This window comes from Lichenostomus cassidix, chromosome 3, assembly GCF_008360975.1.
Source record: "Lichenostomus cassidix isolate B80296 chromosome 3, HeHo_3.0, whole genome shotgun sequence".
Taxonomy (NCBI): Eukaryota; Metazoa; Chordata; class Aves; order Passeriformes; family Meliphagidae; genus Lichenostomus; species Lichenostomus cassidix.
The window spans coordinates 108466164-108486047 of NC_139483.1; the positions used below are offsets into that span (position 1 = coordinate 108466164).

The following is a 19884-nucleotide window of genomic DNA, read 5'->3' on the forward strand; positions in this document are numbered from 1 at the left end:
CCCCCAGCAAGTGGCTTGGTCCTGCAGTTTCCTCAGCATTGATTTCTGCTTACAAATCATCCAAGTGTTCTTGTGAGAGAGATGAATGTCTTATACCAACTCTATAAGTAGGTTTGTTTATCCTCCTTTATTTTTTTAAACTTGCAAGTTTCCTGGAGCTGATCCAAAAATGTGATGATTTTTTTTTTCCTCCCATAAGAAAGCATAATATTTAGACAAGCCTTTTCCCCACACACATAAATGAATGAAATCTGTTTTCAGATAATATCTAGACAGGCCCAGGAGATGCTATCTTGGCCTTTATTTGTTGTTTAAATATCATTCACCAAATACTGCCAGGCTCTTCAAACCTTCAGCTGGGAGATGCAGGTTCAAACCCCTCAGGCAAAAGGAAGAAACTCTACCTGCATGTCTTCTATTCTGGGTGAATCCACTAAGTACCCAGTTTGTTGTCTGGCTGCAAGAAGCAGCTCTGGGAATTTCAGATCCCTCCTCCTTGATGCTGAGAGAACTCAGCTCATCCTAAAGGTCAATACCTTCTACAGTCATAACCTGAAAGGTCCATCCAGATCTAGGCAGGTAGGCTGAGGTCTCAGCACGTATTACCACAGAATTAGGGAATTACAGAAGGGTTGAGGCTGGAAGACACCTCTGGTGATCTCCCAGGCCAATCCTCCTGCTCAAAGCAGGGTCAATTAGAAGAGCTTGCTCAGGACCTTGTCTACTGAGCTTTTTATCATCTCAAAGGATAGAGACTCTTCAAGGCAGAAATAGCATTGAATCCTCAGCACTGGAGGCTTTCCATGCCTATGACAAGGAAGTGAGATTTTCTGGGCTACTGAGCCAAAGAACTACAGCAGGGCTGCTTTGAAATATAGGTGTGTCCAAATCACACCTGCTTGCAAGAGAAAGCTCTACTGGAATGACAGTCTTAGAAAAGGGACCAGGGGGGAGGAGCAAGGGCTGTTTCCACTCTCACAGTCCTTCAGGCATCTCTGGTCAAGGAAGAATAAATACAGCTGTGGTTTTTATTAGAAAACAGAGCAATGGCTTCAAGCTGAAATCTCAAAAAGGGGAGATTTAGATTGGATATTAGGATGAAATTCTTCCTTTTGAGGCATTGGCACAGGTTGTCCAGAGAAGCTGTGGCTGCCCCTGGATCCCTGGAAGTGTTTAGGGCCAGGCTGGATGGGGCTTGGAGCAACCTTGGATAGTGGAAGGTGTCCCTGATCATTACAGGGGGTTGGAATGAGATGAATTTTAGGGTCCCTTCCAACCCAGACAGTTCCATGATTCTGGGGTTCTGTGTGGCCATTTACTCATTCATCAGAAGATACTGGGAGGAAGGTGGCTCTCTGACAACTGCCAGCCTGGGATGGATGGCTGAGTCCCTTTACTCTAAGTCAGGATTCGATTCCTGATTCCCTGGAGCTGTGTTTACCTCCTTGCACTTTTTTCAAAGCCAGTAGCAAACCTGATACCAAGCCTATTGTGTTGCTTCTGCTCTTGGACTGCCTTGCTGTAAGTCCTAAAGATGAATACTGAGGTGGCAAAGCTCACTTTGGCAGAGACCTTTTTGCCTGGATATGTTAATTATAAATTTTATTTATGAATTATCTATTCATATATTTTATTTATGAATTATCTGCTGGAATTTTTGGGAATGGCACCACCATGTTAACATTCGAACAGAAAACAAAGTGAAGTTCATTTTCTGTCTGTTTAACCAATCCTTGGTTAAATCCTTTAACAAACTTGGCAGTGCTCACTGAATTCTTTCTGGTCTAAGCTGCTCTGTCTTTGGGCACGCAGATATTCCTTCCAGGTGGAACTAACTTTTAGCACAATTTTTTCAAGGAAACTCATCCTTCAATGGTTCCTGCTGCTAGATGAGGCAAAAATGGAAGGACACAGGTTTATACTGTGTGTAAGAGAATCCATAGAGAATGCAAATTGTTAGCTTTTTCTATGTGATGTCAATATAGAAATTGAAATCATAATTTGTTAGTCTTGTTAAATCTCTAAAATATCAGGTCCGCTGTGTACCTCTCATAAGGACCCAGGATTGTGTCACTCTTGGCTTCTTTAGATGGTTCTAAATTTATTATTATCATTATAGGTCTTTACAATCTTCAGTTTTTTGAGGTTTTAATATCGCTGCAAGATAGGAGTGTGCCCAGCCTCTTGAATATCTGTGTGATGTAAGATAAGGCAGATTAGTTGCATGATTATTATATTTATTGATCAAAACCATGTCAAAAGTGTCTGGCGTAACTAATACTTCTCTTCCTCTAAAACATACTAAAATCATTGAGCTTTGGGGAGTTCTGTTAAGCTCAATGAGGAACTGCAAATTATTTCCAGGCTGTGGCCATAACATGAAGGTCCAGATTTCATGAAAATTATTCTGTGGCTTCCTTTTTTCTGAAAATTTCTTTCTCTTGGAGTTCAGCCTCACTGCTGGATGTTTACTGTCGGTTTGGTCAGGTTGCATCTTTAACGTCTTTGATAGGGATGTCTGTGGCCCAAAGTAGGAATCGCTTGACAGATCAGTTCTGTTCTTTTTGTCATCCACATAAATCAGCACAAGGGTGGAAAGGCGGACAGGGGAATGAAGTCAGCTTTGCAGGACTCTCCTGAGCAGCTTGGGGACACATCTTTGTGCAACCGGTAGGCGAGGGATGCCCTCTAGTGCCTGGACTAGATGGAGGGAAAGGTCACTTTTCTCACGAGCTCCAAAAGGAAAATTCCTACATCTTAGCTGTAAAACAAAGGCTCCTCCACTAAATACCAGTATTTCCAAGGCTAAGCTTTACTGCGGGCTCAGAAGAGTCAAAAGCCTCTCCAGTGGAAGCAAGAAAGGATGTAAAAAGAGGGCAGAAGTCCCCTTCTGTTTGAATGGGTCATTTATAAGGCAGAGAAAAAACATAAATGTGATTGCAGATGCAGGTAAAAGCAGTGCATGAACGATTTTTAAATCATCAGATTAAAAAAAAAGGAAAAACTTACAAACATATCTAGAGTTTGTTTTCCTGTCAAACCTGATTAAGACACTAAATTGCCTAGACACAGAATTAATGGCATTCATCATTTGGGGACCAAAACTCTTGAGAAAAATAGGTCAGTGGTTGCTTTTTTCATCGTGCTCTCAACTGTCACACTTCTCCCCCACCAGCCTTTGTTTAAATATCCTTCCACTTGTTCCTCCTCCCTTCTCACCCCACAAATAGAATAAACTTTCCTTCCACCTCCCGCCTGTCCCTCCTCCCCCTGAGTAACATCTCTGCCGGGTAGAGCATCCGGAGGAGGCACAGGCGAGGAGAGAGTGGGAGGTTCAGATGCCGATGTCCCTCTCCTGGGGACACAGCTCCTGCCTTCACTCCACACAGGAGCAGCTCTCCCTCCTCCCGGCCCCGGGGGACCCTAAAACCCTCCTTGCCCACAGAAACCTCTCAAGGTACTCGGCTGATCTCCCCACCAGGGCTGTCTGTGCCAATTCAGCTCCAGAATGTCCTTTTCCATCGTGCAAAGCTCTCTGGTCAATTGTCAAATTGCGGAGAAGAGGCAGATCTGCTGAGCTGCAGAGCTGTGTGATGGGTGTAAGAAGAGTCCAAGGTTCCCAACACCTGCTCTTTGTCTCTGCAGGAGGAAAGAGCTGGGGATATCTCACACAGGGAAATTGGATTTTAGATTGAATTTAGATTGAAACTGAAGGCAACTAACTACAAAAGTCAGGGATTTTAGGGTTTTCTACCTTTATTATGATTCGTGCCCTGATGTAAATAACAACTAGGCAGAAGATGGCAAGTCTAAGGTAAAAGAAAAAAGGTCAGTTCATCCACATTTACAACATTTACACAATTTCTTCCAAAGTAAATGTTTGTCTAAATTATGCTGTAGGAAAGAAAGAACATATTCTATGACATTTTGTATAAACTACTTTTCCCCACCAAGCAGACGTAATCCTACTATGCAGCAATCCAAGGGACCTGTATTCACAAAAAAAATAAGTATTTCACAATCCACTTCTAAATATCAAATCATCCTTTGGTCCTGGTTTAAAATGACATCTTTGCTCAACAATGAGATATGAAAAATTATATTCTGCAGGGTGTTCTCATGTACAAATTTTTATTTTGATTTAGAATTTGTAGTTATAATTCTGGATGCCTACTCCTTACAACATATGTATGATTATATGAATAAATGTGCATAACACTAATGTGCATTCGTGGTGTACATCAGCTTTCCATTTCCAGCAAAAAATATTTTTCTATTTGAATTTAAAATATCTTAATTATTATTTCATTAAAAACAATAATTAAATTTGTATCTACATTTTTACCTATCTATATCCACAAAGAAATAATTATTTTTGTTTCTTTTTGCTCATGGTTTTGTAACTTCATATACTATTAACATCCTAGCACAATCACAATCCCAGCTCCAGACAGGTTTTAAAATTTTAAATAATTTTCTCAGATGTCCAGAACAGTTTTGTATCATTTTCTCAGCCCTAGCAAATAATACAAATCATCTTTATAACTATAAGCTTGAATCACAATTCACATTTTCATTCCCCTATTTCTAACAGCGAGTGAAAACATTCACATTTCAGTCACATATTTGTTGATCATGTTAAATGAATGCCCACATTTCATCACAGAAAGCTCTGCTCTCTTGAAGAAACCAAGACTTTTCCAATGGCTAAATGTTTAAATTCTTTGCTGTCTACACTCATTGTATTGTGACTGGGACTGACTGGGACCATGATGAAGCTGTCTGGAGAATTGCAATTACACCTGATGACAGCTTCAAAGGGTTTGACTTTTATTTTCTTTCCGTGCTGGAATGAAGAAAAACCTATCAAGTATTTTAATGGAATTTAGTTGAAAAGAAAAACCTGGTGCTCTTCTGCAACTGATTTTCTCTGTAAGTCTTTATTTACAGAAGAGTAAAAGCGTATGTGAAATAAACATATTGAAACAACTCCACAGAAATTCAAAAGTTATGGCTTAAATTTGTACCCTTTCTCACCCATGAAGAAGTCTGGGATAGGTGTTTGAAATATGAAGCAAGCAGTCAGCTCTGTGCTTATTCATTCTGATTCTCTGTTAACTTCTCACTGAAATCCATTTTATTTTCACTGAAATCCATTTTATTTTCACTGAAATCCATTTTATTTTCGCTGAAAATTATTTTTTTTTTGTAGAAACTGTAAACTAAGTGGAGACCATTTCTCCTTTCAACTCAGAGATACCGATTGCTTGTTAACATCTTCATTCTTTTTAGGAATTCTAGAAATCATGTTTAAAAAAAGAGCACAAAGAAGGCAGATGATTTTGACTATAATCTTCAATTTTTGCTGTCAAGTTGGTTACAGCTGCAGAAGTTGTTGCTGGCTGGTATCAGCAAACAGATTGCCTGGGAGTGGTGCATGGATTTTGTCAGTACCTGAATAAATTGGGGCAGAAAAACACAGTAAAGTGTTTGGTTTGGATTCAAAAGGTGTTTTTCCAGTACAAACTCCAGTGGTAGAATGGAAGACAATGAAATCTGAAAAGGGAGAGAATGGAGGTGAAATAGAGGTCAGTGAATGCATTCTCTTGCTCCTCATGCTGTCCCTGGCACAGGACCACTGTTTCCATGGAAGCTCTCCTCTTCCTTGGCTCAGCCAGGTCTGTGCCAAGCAAGCCTTGCTGAGGATGGAATTCATCTCACCATCTTCATTGCAGTTGTATCTCTCTTCTCACGTCAGACTGTAGTAAATAGGGGAGAAGTCAGCACTTCTGGGTGTTTAATGATTTAATTTTATGATTAAATGGAGTTAAATTAATACTTAAACATTATATTGTGTTGGTCAGAAAAGCTGTGGAATCTACATGATTGGAAATATTCAAGACTAGGCTTGGAAAAGCCTTGAATAACGTCATCTAAGGCAACACTTTCAGCAGAAGGTGATTACCTGAGTTCCCTTCTAATCTAAACTTTCCATAATTCCTCTGATTCCCTTTTGCCTTCTACTCCTGTATGGGGCAACACATGCTTCAAGTGCTAGTTTGTCTGCATTGACTTAAAAGTATTAAGTCAGACATCAATATTGACATTTAATCTGATGAATTCCACTGCAGAAGTTCTCAAAGGGAGGAGCTACATGTCCTGCATCGCTCCTAACAGCATCAGCCTTTTGGACTTCAAAGAGCCAGAGTCCAGTGCCACCTCTCCTGATGGCAATCAAACACACAACTCTGGAAAAAAAAAAAAAAAAGAGAATAAAAAACCCATAACCCCATAACTCCAAAACTCTTCTGGAGCACTTCTCTGTTAGTCACTAGTGCAGATGTTCTTCAACATACGCTTCTGGTAGCTGACCTATTTCTTCTTTCTACAATGAGATGAGAGCAAGTGTCATCTGGAAATGCCTGTTTCCCACCAGGGAAAGACTAACTTAGGCACAGATGTTCACAATCCAGGCAGCTGCTTTTGATCAGATAAATCCCACGCCGAGGTTGTCAGAGTCACAGTGTGCAGGTCAGAGTGTTCAGTAAACCCTTAAATAAAATTCTGGGTTCTCTAAGCTAGTGAAGAGGGTTGGGATCTTCCAGAGGCATTTGGCAGCCAGCACAGAGTTGGGTTCTGGTGTTCAGTCTCTGCAGTGAGGTAGAGAAGAAGTTCTTGGTGTCACAGACCTCTCACAAAGCCTGATTGAGCCAGGTACTTCTTTTACCTTGATTTAACCACCTATAAAATGGCAACTGTCTTCTTCATCATCTTCCCTTTCTGTTTTGCCTGGTCAATTTAGTTTTTAATCTTTTTGGAAACAGAATTATTTACTGAGCTCTCCTTTGGTGTCTGTTCATCTTTAGCGTGGGGAGCTTGTATTGTTGGCTTAAACTCTAAGCAAATATTCTGGAATGTGTTATCTCCATGGTTCTTTCCTGAGGCAGAGGGATCTTCTTCCATTAGACACAGGGAGGTGTCACCAAAGGCTGACTCAGTTCTTCAAAGTTATTTATTCCTTCTTTCTGCTCCTTCCCATGCCTTAAATATCGATGATGATCAGAGCTGGCAAAACTGGAGCAGCTGCCCAGTAGTCACTGGTGGCAAGGCAGGGCCAAGTGTCTTGGCCAGTATTGTCTTGTGGGAGGGACATCTTTCCATCTGATGAGAGGAATATCCTTCCTGTCCTCTGGCTGGCACCAGCTGATGGCTAAACACCAACAGGCCAAATGGGCTGAAAGGTGTGACTGAGTTGGGAATGATTGTCTGCACAAATGATTTGTTTGAGGTTTTTATTTTTTTAAAGAGTGTAATAAATTCAGTAACAGTAATAATAACAACATAACGACGACGATGATGATGATAACCTTAAAAAATGACTGACCCATTTTGTTTGACCACAGGGGAAGCACTACATTTGGCCAGAGATTTCGGCTACACCTGTGAAACAGAGTTCCCTGCCAAGGCAGTAGGAGAGCACATTGCCAGACAGCACATGGAACAGAAAGAGCAGACAGCGAGGAAAAAGATGATCCTAGCGACAAAGTAAGGAGGGAGGGGAAGCGAAAAAAGAAATCGGTCTGTCACTTCCCCATGCTGGATCTGGGGGCTGGGGGAGGGAGGAATGGGAGTCTGGAGCTGGGATTGTGGTGACTGCTATCACAACAGTGCTCACTGACTGCGGGTGAGAGAGATCCTCGTCACAGATGCTGAAAGAGAAACCTTGTTTACTGCAGTGGGGTTTCAGAGGCTGTGCTCCCATTGCCTGTGGTTAAGGGGGCACTTACATCTTCCCAGATGCTTTGGTTTGGATGCGAACAGAGGATATTATTACATGGTAAGATCTATGGGATGGAAACTGGCTTTGTCTCCTGTTTGTGTGTGAGCAGATCTGAGCTTCTACTGAAGTACTGGTTACTGTAGGATAATTATCATTAGTCTGCTGAGGGAGAGCTGGTTTGCAGAAGGACAGATCCTCTCTGGATGCAAACTGCAAGAGTTCCCCCGAAGTCAAAGGCACTGGAACAATGTACAACAGCAGGGGAGCTTTGCTAAAGACATAAAAGACATAAAGAGGCACCAGACTTCACTCTAAACAAGCCACTCGTCTCCCTGGAGCAGTAACATCATGTTAGGATAACATTTCATCTAGGTTAATTAGCCTTGATGAGGGAGGAATTAGCCTTCATGAGCCATGGGAAACACGAATAAATAGTGTGTGTGGAACAGGGTAGACCTGCCCTAGGTGTGTGGTCTGACTGCATGGGGTAACCTTGAACACATTCACACTCTGGCTGGGCTCACTGCAGTGTCACACGTGAGGCTGCAGTCGAGCTGAGAACACAAATCTGAGCTCTCAAATCATCCCCTCCATGATAGAAGTGTTTGGAAACCATCCAGGCTGTGATACATCCGACAGGAGGAATTACCCTGTACTAGGGGAAAAGCCTGACCAGCAACAGGATTGTCCTTTGTATCCCAGGGTCCTTCTGCTTTGCCAGAATTCCTGGCCTTGGTGTCCCTCTTGTACCCAGAGCACTTTGCCCTGACAGTGACCCAGAGATGAGATGCACTGAAACATCTCAGGCTTGTGAATACCATGAATACAGCCTGTGATCCTTCCCTGGGGTCATAAAAGGATCATCATGTGGCTCGGGGGAGAATTCTCTGGTTGTGAAGGTGATGAGACACCTCATCTATCACATTCCTAATTCCCTTGTACATTAAAAGGAATAATGTAAGTGGAATATTAACTTATTCTTACCTATATCCACATCTCTTTTAAGGGCTCAAGGGGTTTCAGAGGCATGAGAATAAACCAGTTGGCCAGAAGCAACTCCCCTCTGCAAGTTGTGCCTCCCCATTGCTGTGTAGCCTATCAAAATTCTGCCACCTAGCTGACGATGTGTCCCATTTAAGGAACACAATTCAACCATAGTGATACAAATCTTCCCCATATTTTCCCAGGCTCTAGTGAGAAATCACAGTCACCGTTGTGTCCTGTCCCCAAAGGCTGTGCCACCCAGGGGAACATAGGAGTCTCACTACCCTTTCCAACCACACCGTACCTTGTTTTTCACTCTCTTTCACTACTGAGATGGGATATCCTGAGCATGCACTACCTCTGATAACCATAAACTTTGGGCTTGTAGGCTGCTATCCTGCTTTCAGGAGCAAAATTACTTTTCCCCCCTCTCCTCTTAGTTAAAAGCACCAGGAAATTGCTCAGAGAGGTCTGCCAGTAATAGAAAGGCCACATCCCACTGCAGTCAGTGCTGGTAACGAGGACAGATGGGTCAATGTGTGTGTTACTACTGCCCTCTCCTGCCTGCCAGCAGAACAGGGATTCCCAGCCCTGCCCAGGTGTTTCAGGAGACACAGGTCCATGGCATAGTGATATTAGGATGGCACCTCCCAGCCGTGCTTCCATGTGTCTGATACAAAGAATTCTAGACAATCATCAGGAGTTTCAACTACTCATCAACCATACCTAAGGTCTAGGGTTGCAATTCCAGCAATTCCACAACCACCCTGCCTCATGGGCTTGTGAGTGATGACAGAAAAAGCAGGGGATTGTTATGCTGCCACCAAAACCAGCACAGAAATTCTGGGGTGGTAAGATCACTCATCACAAGCTCTGTCTGCCTGTGTTGCTGCTGTCCACTGTGGGACAGAGCCAGAAGCCCACAGAAATGCCTTTTGTGAGATCTTCCACATGTGGGGTCTTGAGGAAAATCAAGGGGAAAGAACAAAGTTATTTCCATTATTCCTAGTATGTAAGTGATGAGGAAAAATAAGTGGAGAGTAAAACGATTTCAGCAATTTTTCGTATCTAGGTGTAATTTGATTATGGATTCAGACATCCAAGTTCAGTGGCTCAATTCAGCTGCCCAAGCACAGACACCCACTGCTCTTTGAGCTGAACTGGGTTATCCAGTTTGACCATGAGCTGCTGCCCCAGGGGCACACAGATCTCTTTTTGTTACTGTGCTGTATCTCCCAGTGGTTATGGATGTCTTGGGTATTACAAATCTGCTTGGGATGACTAATCAGAGTCCTAAATATCTACAGTGATGAAGCCTCCAGTGTCCCATAGGAGCTCCCAGACCTCCTTGACCATCCATACCTTGTAATCAAGCAATCCACCCACCCTGAATGGAAGTAGTTCAGCTGCCATGCAGAGCTGTGGTCCATGGCCAGGAAAGCTAAAAACTGCTGATTTAGATGCCAACAGCCAACACATGGAGGCCACTGAGCTTAAGTGACTCCTTTCCCTGCCCTGCTCAGCCCTACCTGGTCTAAGGCTATGCTGATAGAAACACAGAGAACAAAAACAGGACTGTTTTCCACCATGGGACAAATCACATTCGTTGTGTTAAACTGGCTGATCTTCCAAAGCTACCTCCTGGAAATGATCTCCCACATTTGCAAACTCAGGGCCTGCCTGGGACAGTGCAAATTCATGCAACAGGATGGTATCATGGTCTGTTCTAACAATTTTGTAGAGTAGACAATGAAGAATGAGAGCTTTGCTTGATAATTACCATGGTAAAAAGAGATGATTGGGTTGTGTAGACAGTGTACACTGCTGAACAATAGTGTCAGCAAAGCAGGATGGGAGTGGAACAGGCTGAAAAAGAGCTGAAATGGTAAGAAAGGCACAAACAATGGGAGAAGCCAGTCTCCTACTATTCTCTTTCTTTCCCCTTACTTCCCTTGACTGAGTAGATGATTGTCTGGGCAAGTAGATGTTTGGACAGAGCAAGAGGCTTCAAAAAAAGGCTGAATTGTCACAATTCTCACCCAAAGGGTATTGATATTGGCCTGTTAACCCTCAGGACATGTATTCAATTCACACAGAAATAGAAAAAAAGTGGGAGAGCATGGGAGAGCCTGAAAGGTTTTACAGCAGGGAACAGAACCTGACCAGTTTTCAGCTTGGACAGATGCAGCACTGCTGAAGGCTCTGTCAATTATTCCAGCTGATGGAGAGGCTCAGTGTCCTACAGGAACCATCCCAGAATATCACAGTTCATGGTCTTCCATGAGATCAGAGGGACAGATACACACCCCCTTTACACAGACCAAACCAGAAAACTGTGAATAATAATTTTATTGTGGAGTTGATTACAGCCAGCACAGAATAATCAGCATCTGACTCATGATGTTTCTCTGATATTTAGTCCTTGGATACCTGGCAACTCTGCAACACTTGGAATAAATCGCAGTCATGGACTCACGTTTGCCCCACTCCTGTACTTCACATGTGGCATTTGCTTTGGCCACTGGTTGGGATCAAGGGCCAAATGGGCTCTTGTGCTGACCCAGTACAGAATTTTTTATCTTTTCCTGGTCATACACTGGATCATCTGACCATGTATTACAAATCGTTAGATATCTCCCATGTAAGAGTGATCAGGACTATTTTTATTAATCTCTACCCCCTAGGACAGCACAACCATCTTCCTTTGCTTTTTCAAAGTCACAGTCCAACTCAGCAAAAAACTGCCAACCCCTCTCCCTGGCACTACCCCAGGTGATATTTTGCTGGTAGTGGTGGCTCTGAGACAGCACTTTGCCTAGAAATCCCCTTAAAAAAAAGTAGGTTACTGCCTTTTGCAGGTTTTCATGTATAATAAAAAAGTTTTTTTCTTTTCTTTCAATCTGACAACATTCAGTAAAGACTTTTGACACGTGAAGATAGAAGGGAACTTAATTGCACACTTGGTTCTGACACTTTCCTTTGTTAAAATAAAAGAACTTTTAAGATGAACTTTTTCAACAGGTAGAAAGTAGAGGTTGGAGGAAGGAGAGAAGAGCAGTGCTGACAGGGCCGACTGGGGATAGTGGATTGTTTAGAAGCCAAAATGACTGACTGTTTTCAGTTGTTGAAAGGAACTGTTTTTCCTCTAAGGACCTGATTCATTAAAACTGTATGCTGCATTTACATACATTTCTGCTGAATACCTCTCTTTGCCTGAAAGGCTGGGGTGATGCTGTCTTTTCAAGCAGTCGGTGTCTAGGTCCGTGCAGATGACAAGCATTTAGAGAAATCAGGCTTGGATGGGGTCCAGCAGCACAGCAGGAAATAGGTTTCTGCTTCTCCTCTTAGTCAAGAGAGAGCTGTAGTATCCAAGATCTCTGTCCCCAGCTTGTACCTCAGTGATAAAGTGAAGGGTAAAACCAGTTTAGCAGTTTTCTTGTAACTCAGCAGAGAAGGAACTTCTAAAGACCAACAAGTTGGATTTACCCACTTTTTCCATTGTGCCCCTGTCCCAAAAGACAAGAGTTATAAGGTGACAATGAAGAACCCAAACTTTATCTAGAGCCAGATGTGCAGTGAGTCTCCTACAAGAAATCATGGACCACAGAGATGTTCTTTGGCATAAGAAACAGGCTCCAGGCACAGTGATTGTATCTGTGCTAACAAAGTAAACTACACACTCAGGATCATCAGATAGCAATTGTCCATGTTATTGCAATGTTAGAATGGTACATTGAATTCTCCCAAATATCTTCTGGGCAAGTTCTGTGAGACAGCCCACAACAGGGTCCATTCTCAGGAAGCCACAGGGTTTAGGAGACCAGAGGAGCACAATTATACAGATGTTATCAGATGATGACAAACTGCCCAGAAGTGTGAGGGTGACCCTTGTCAATCCACACTTCACTGGGTGGCACTGTTCACTACTGACCAGTATGAGGACAGTCCAGCCAGGATCAGGCTCCCAGCTGAGTGTCCTGATCATCTGGAGGTGGTCATTCCCTCCTGACCCCCTGTTGGTGCCTACATTCCCAATACAGGCAATGCAGAACTACCCGCTAATTTGGAGATGTCCCTTTTCCTTTTTTAATTAACTGTGTCATAAACCAAGTGAATGTAAAGGATGTCTGTTCATCTGTGGTCCAGATAACACTCTGAGGACATGAGCTAAATGGAACTGATTTGGTCTCTGTTTTAAAAAGTTTATTGGTAGAATATTCCCAGGCTAATTTGCAAACAGCAATACCACAACACCACAAGAATGAAAAGGCCTTATTTTTAGGTCTTTCCTGGTGCTAAGTCCTTTATAGAAGAATCCCAGGGAATAAATTTAACCCCAGGTGCTGAGGCATCCTGAGAAGCTTCAGGGAATACTGAGTGTGAGAGGGAAAACAGAAAGACCATCCATCCTTCATAAAGAACATGGACTACTATGTTGATGGGAGACGGGACAAAACTGACCCTGAATTGTCACTACAAGAAGTCTTTCCTTCACAAGCCCTTGTGGTCCATTTGTCTTAAGGGCTGGGGGTCAAGCAGACAAATCCAAAATATCCAAGACTTCAACTTGCAGATAAAGCAGTGCCCACAATGTACACAAACCAATGTACAAATACTGGTTTATTTACACAGGGTAAATAATAAAATAATTTACACATTTCAGGCATATTTAATGCTGGTTCATAATTTCCTTTAACCATAGGCCTTGCTGCCAATGTAGGTGAGCTGAGCTAGACTTAACACTGCCAAACTGGGTCCTGTTCAGGATAAAAATCATGTTTAAAATGTCAGCTTTGATGCGGTTCCAGAGGAGAACTTTTCCTGTTCAAGAGATTCTGTATGTTGTTGGGTCTGAGAATTTTGGCAGGGAAGCCAAAGGATGGATTTTTTTGCCTTTAGTTTCTGTAGTTTTGCCTTTAGCTTCTGTAATTGCCAAGCAATTCTGTTATGAATGGAAACACTCAGGGTAAGATGACTGTTTTGGGAATCAACTTTATGGGAAGGATTGCACCTGTCTTATTTTAGGATTTCTACTTTCCTTTTAGACAAATATGTAAAGAATTCCAAGACCTTCTAAGTCAAGACAGATCACCCCTCGGATCCTCCAGACCAACTCCAATATTAGACCTCGACATCCAGAGACATTTAACACATTTCAGGTATGATTTTGAAGGTGGAAACTAAAAGCTGTAATTTTGATTTAGACTGCATGTGATGTTTTAATGGTATTTGTTCCCTTACCTAAAAGACATGCAAATAAATAATTAACATCTATAATCCCTGCTAACTGTGCCTATTAAAAGTTCAGGTTTGCCCAGCAATATAGTTCAAGTTTGCTGCACTCAACCTGCTTCTAGGACCACAGTCTGAGTTTGAATAAGTAATTTTCTGCATCTACTGGCCAAATCTCCCCATCTGGCCAGAAAATCATCTTACTTCAGATGTGAGCCAAATCACAAGCCACAAATGGATGGTCCAGAGGCATAGAAACTCAATTTCTGAGCCAATATAAATTAATCAAAGTAGAAATGAGGAGAGGAACAGGCTGCATCCTTCCCAATTAACTTAATAGCTCCAGAACCTCCTCTATGCTACTGAGATCTTTTGACAACGCTTTACCATGACCATTTCATTAACTCTTTGGCTTCCAAAGCAGACTGGCCTCAAAGCACATTACATACTAAAACAATTTTACTGCACTTATTCCCGAACACCCTGGAAAAGTCTGGGAGAATGAAAGCTGGCTCACACTAAAAAGCCAGAGACTGATGACATATTTAGAGTTAGTTTCTGAGACCATGCCCCAGCAATATTTAATGTGCTGGTTTAAAAAGGCTTAAGAAGTTGTTATGAAGACAAAACCCCATGGTACATGCACACCAAGTCCAAACTCCATCAGAATTTCAGCCTATTTATGGATAAAAGTGCACAGATATTTTGAGGTCAGAAAGATTTAATAGCCCAGGAGTTGCTGTGCAATTTCATGTTTTTGCTTTAGATGATGTGTCACATACATTCAAGTGTGAGGTGGGAACTTCCAGAGGGCCACTTTGAAATAGTGGGGTCATCAAAGACAAGTTTGGTGAAACATCCTGGAGGGGCTCCAGTCTTTGCTTAGGCCACAGAGGGGAATGCAGGACTTGCTGAGGCTACAAATTGTTCATTTTTTCCATCCATTAGCTGATATATGAAAAAAACTGACATGCAAAGAACTGTCCCAGAGAGTTGTTTACAGACCATAATACTAAGCAAGTTTCATAGCCCTATAAAGGCTAAAAATGATGCTGTATGTTCTTAGGACAACCAGTCAAGCCACTCTTCTTTCATTGTTTGGGCAGATAACTTCTGTGTCCCAATGTCCCAACATCTATTAGTTATGAAGATTCTGACAGAGCATGAGGCACCCAGCAGGGAGGTTCTGTGGTAACTCATGTTCAGTCCCTCAGACTTTGAATGGAATCCCAAAAATACCCACCACCCCATTCTTCCATCCATCTGTTAGGGTGAAAGGAGAGGTAAGGGTAGTTCCCTGTCCACAAATGAACACATTCCTGACATTCCTGTTTCTTCTTACACACATCTGTGTGCATCCTGTGTGTCTGAGCACACCTGGACAGCCCCACTCCTATTCTCATGCAGTGCTGTGCACATGAACACACAGAGCACTTGCTGTGTGTATGTTTTCACTTATACACACTCTACAAAACACCCAACTACACCTGCACATCAAGGGAAATATCCTTATTTATGCAGAATACTCACAGAGGGATTTTAATGAGCTACCTAAGCTAGTGGAAAAAGAGATAATTCCCTATTACATGCACACAGAGGAAATGTGATATGAGGTAGCTAATCCCCAAGGATTCCTGTGTTTAAAGTAGAAATAGCAGTCAGGATAAAATGCTGAAGACTTCAGCTACAAAAGCTGTCAACTGGTACAGCTCCCATCCTTCTTTCTCTGCTGCACTTTAGCAGGTTGGAGGCCAAAGGTTCTGCAGGCAGCTCCTGGGTCATTCAGTACTTTCTTTCATGTCTGCAGGAAGGACTAAGTGTTGGACTGAAGATGGGCAGTTGGAGGAGCACAGGCTTTGGTTTCACACAGGTCTGGCCTTAAATCAGAGACTTCTCTGATTGTGCTTAGGGAATGATGAGTGCTGCCAGACCCAGAGGTGGAGCTGAGACCACATTCCTTCTCCATCTAGTGCAGAGATGCTGGGGTCAGATCAGCTTCTGACCTGGGCTTCTAACTCGGCTCAGATGTCTGTAGGAGCCTCTACTGCCAGCTGTGTATCTTCTGCTGTGGTCTCCAGCAGAAATCTGCATCAAGCAGGTCTGGCATAGATATCTACATCAGTGTGACTAGAATTTCTCTCTAAATTCCACTGGGTGAATATTCTGGTCTGGATCTCCACCTTGAATGGGAGCTTAGCCAACCAGTACACACTAGACACTCTGTGAACAGTTACATCTAGTGTAGGCAAAAAAATCTTTATTCCCATCCCCTAAATTCATCAATCTTCACAGATGGGTCATCTGATGTCGCTGTTGAGCAGCTAGCAGAGTAATGAATGCATCAGTTCTCAGTGGCAAGAAGGAATGACCTTTATTGTTTTGATTTCATCACATATATAGAGTTCTCAAAAGCCACCCAGATTGGTCAGTCAGAAGCCTTCCCCCAGGCCTGATTGGCCAGGCCTGCACTGTCCAAGTTCTGGGACACTGTTCCAACAACATCCAAACTTTATCTTTATTTACAAAACACAAGAAAACTTCTCATGGGAAAAACCTGTGCTAGCCACAATCTCAACCCCTCCTACCACTAGTTGTCTTCTTGAGATTAAATATCACATAAGCATAGAATCATAGAATGATTTTGTTTGGAAAGGATCTTAAATCTCATCTTGTTCCAGCCCTGTGCCATGGGGGAACTAGAGAGTCTTTAATGTCCCTTCCAACTCAAACCATTCCAGGATTCTATTATATGATGCCAGAAATTTGAAGAGAATTTTTATGACCACAAAAAAATCAGAGGAATCACACAAATGTCTATTATTAAAATAAGTTCCAAGACAGTGAAAGACTTTTTGAAGAGCCATAACATTTGATATCTACAGCAGAATGGGATCCAGCATCTATTACATTGGGGTAAAAGGAGTTTTCTTTAGGAATAAATTCCCCTACAGCTCTTCAATGTAGAGTTGTGTGCTCCACTTGTTTGTGATGTTCTATGTTAATAAGACCAGAGTTCACAGACTCGCACAGGTCAGATAGAAACAGTTTTTCCCATTTCCTCTGTTTTAAATCTTCAAGCTCACACTTCTCTCTGAAGTTTTTCCACTGAGTCCCAATTCATCAAGATCTGTAAACATGTCCAACCTGAAGTACAGGATAGTCCCCATGAAGGGGTCAGAAGTTCTGGGTTTGCTCAAACTCCAAACTCAAAAACACAGAAAGCACAAAATGGGAAATTTTCAATAGATTTTCCAGTGAGCCTGAAAACGGCTGAATTTTGCACAACTTTATGCAAAAAAAATCCCCCATAGACTCCTCTACACCTCTGATACATCCTTGTTTGTGCAGCTGCTCTCTGAGATGTCCATCTGACCTGAATTCAGAAAAGTCAATGCTCCATGAGGAATGATTTTCCAATATTGTTTGATCACAAACAGACAATTCTGTAGACCCTTAAATTCATAGCAGTGAATATTGTGCACTACCTGAGCCAGGGTCATTTTATGTTTGTTTCATTCAACATTTCTCCCTTTTCAATACATTTTAGAAGATCTTACTGCAGAAAATTTACGTTGATAACTTCACTTATCAGTAGGCTGTTGAAGGTATATTGATAACTTCAAATAACTTCAAATATATCGATATTAGCAGATAAAAGTAGACAATGCCATGGAACAGGCATTGTCTATTTGTGTTTTTCTTTATTTGCAGAATTTCTGGGTTCTTTTCTGCCTGGTCTAACCAGCACTACCCCAAACTATTCCTGGGCACAGTGGCTCATATATATCACCAATATATGAGCAAATTTAGAATTCCTGGAAGCACCATCACTTATTAAAGCCTGATCAGGTGCCTTGTCTGTGCTATAAATTTAGATTTAGGGAAGTCTTGCCTTGCCAGGGCTGGATCCCAAACCTCATGGGCTAAGTGTTGGGGTAGCTCAGATCTCTAAGCATTGCATTAGTCTGAGTTCAAGAAGAGCTGATATGTTGTAGGGCTGCCCAAGCTGTCCTTCAGCTCTTCTTTGAGCTGGAAAGGTTGGAAGAGACCTTAAAGATCATCTCATTCCAACCTCTCTGCCGTGGGCAGTGACACCTTCTACCAGACCAGGCTGCTCAAAGCCCCATCCAACCTGGCCTTGAGCACCTTGAGCACAAATAGTCCTGTGGGTTGTATCTGGCCCGAAAGTCACCACTTGAGCTACCCCACCCTCAGTTTCTGAGGACAGAATCATCATTTAGCCATGGAGCAAACAAGAAAACCCTGGAAAAATCAATTTCCATTACTGAGTGTTGAGAATTTTTGACCAGATGCAGGAGTGTCTTTTTATTGTCCTCTAAAGGCTGATCTGTGAAAAGCATGTTTGAATTTACTACAGAAGAGAGCAAAGTCACAGTATTAGTATTAGAAAAGAGCACAAAAGTTTCTGTAGCTTTTATAAGACGAATCTATTTTTCTCACCCTCTATTTCCAAAATGGAAAGAGCATAAGGATCATCAGGAGAGTAAAGAGTGAGAGCAAGAGCAAAAGAAAGAGAAAGGAAAATGGAAGAGAAAGGGAAAATACTTAGATGAAACTGTGTTTCTTTTAAAATGCCTTCTATTACTTATAATTCAGAGGGGTTTTTGCCCAGAATCCCACAGAACCATGTGAGGATTCTGTATACATGTGCATGCAACTGAGTATGGAAAAGGAAAAACCTGGGGAGTTAACTTCTCATGAAACTTAAACCATTTTCAAATCCTACTGGTGTCAGTAAAGCCAAGGTTGCACCTCTATTTTTTCAGGACCTTTCAGGTTATATGAATCTCTCTTTAGCATTGCAAGTTGGTTGGGTTTGGATTCAGATCAGGTAAAATAGCCTTGAAACTGAGAGACAGCTCAATTGTCCAAGGTGATGGAAAGGAAAAGGGAGATTGTAATATTTAGAGATTGCAAAAACTGGATATAAACAAAACATATGTAAGACACTGAGAATAATTCACTTTAGAAAAGCCCAGAAATAGTAAACCAGGGCAATCATGACCTGCAGCAGGTGAAGACAAGTCTGCCTGGAGACATAAGAGCTCTGAGACACACACTCCGAGATTTTATGGCACAGGTAGTTGTGATGGGAGATGGCAAAGCCTTGGATGAGCCCCAACAACATAATTCTGCCTCTAAAGCAGCAGAGCTGAATGGTGACATTGCAGCCAACATGTTCTTCTGCTAGATCTGGAGCCATGCTAACCAGCACAACCATCAAACCCCATCCTTTTCCTGGTAGTGTTGTGCAAGTATGTCAGGATGGGAAATACCCATAATTCCATACCACTCATCTCTGTAATATTTTTGCTCTTCCCACGTGTTTAGTGCATCTAGCCCACTCCAGAGCAGAGAACCAGACCAGATGAACCAATCATTCTCAGTTGTAGAGATCCCTGCTGTGAAGGAGGGGAATGTTTTTGTCACATTTTAAAGGAATGAAGACAGGCAGAAATTAAGACAACCCAAAAGATACATGAAAATTAATCTAATAAACTGTGTAACTTTGGTCCTGGACACTGGACCACAATTGTTTGTAATGTTTGACTGCTTCTGTGGTTCCTTGAATGCATTTGGCCAAGACCACCTCTTTCTGTCCTTAAAAATTCCCAGTCACTGGTCAGCCTCATCTCAGTTGGAAGCTTAGGTATGGCCACTGCTTTCAGGTAAAAATGCTTGACAGATTGAGATGCAGCCAGGCTGTGCTAAATCACTCATGAGCTGAGGAATCTGTGTATTTTCAGTCTGCTAATGCAGCTAAAGGTGACCAAAGCCATTCCCCAGCTTCAGCTGATGAACCTTAGAGTGATTCCCCTGTGTGGTGAATGTGGAGATCTAGGGTCATTTTGGGTGTAAAGGGAATC

General features: G+C 42.2%; 1 protein-coding gene across 2 annotated transcripts in view; it reads left to right on the forward strand.

The window, feature by feature from the left end:
• TFAP2D (transcription factor AP-2 delta) overlaps positions 1-19884 on the forward strand; it is a 53267-nt gene that overhangs the window by 19605 nt on the left and 13778 nt on the right. For both annotated transcript variants that reach the window (XM_085057083.1, XM_085057084.1), the window contains 2 exons: positions 7404-7545; positions 13810-13923. In XM_085057083.1, the coding sequence (XP_084913209.1) occupies positions 7404-7545; positions 13810-13923 (256 nt within the window). The remainder of the gene's footprint in view (positions 1-7403; positions 7546-13809; positions 13924-19884) is intronic.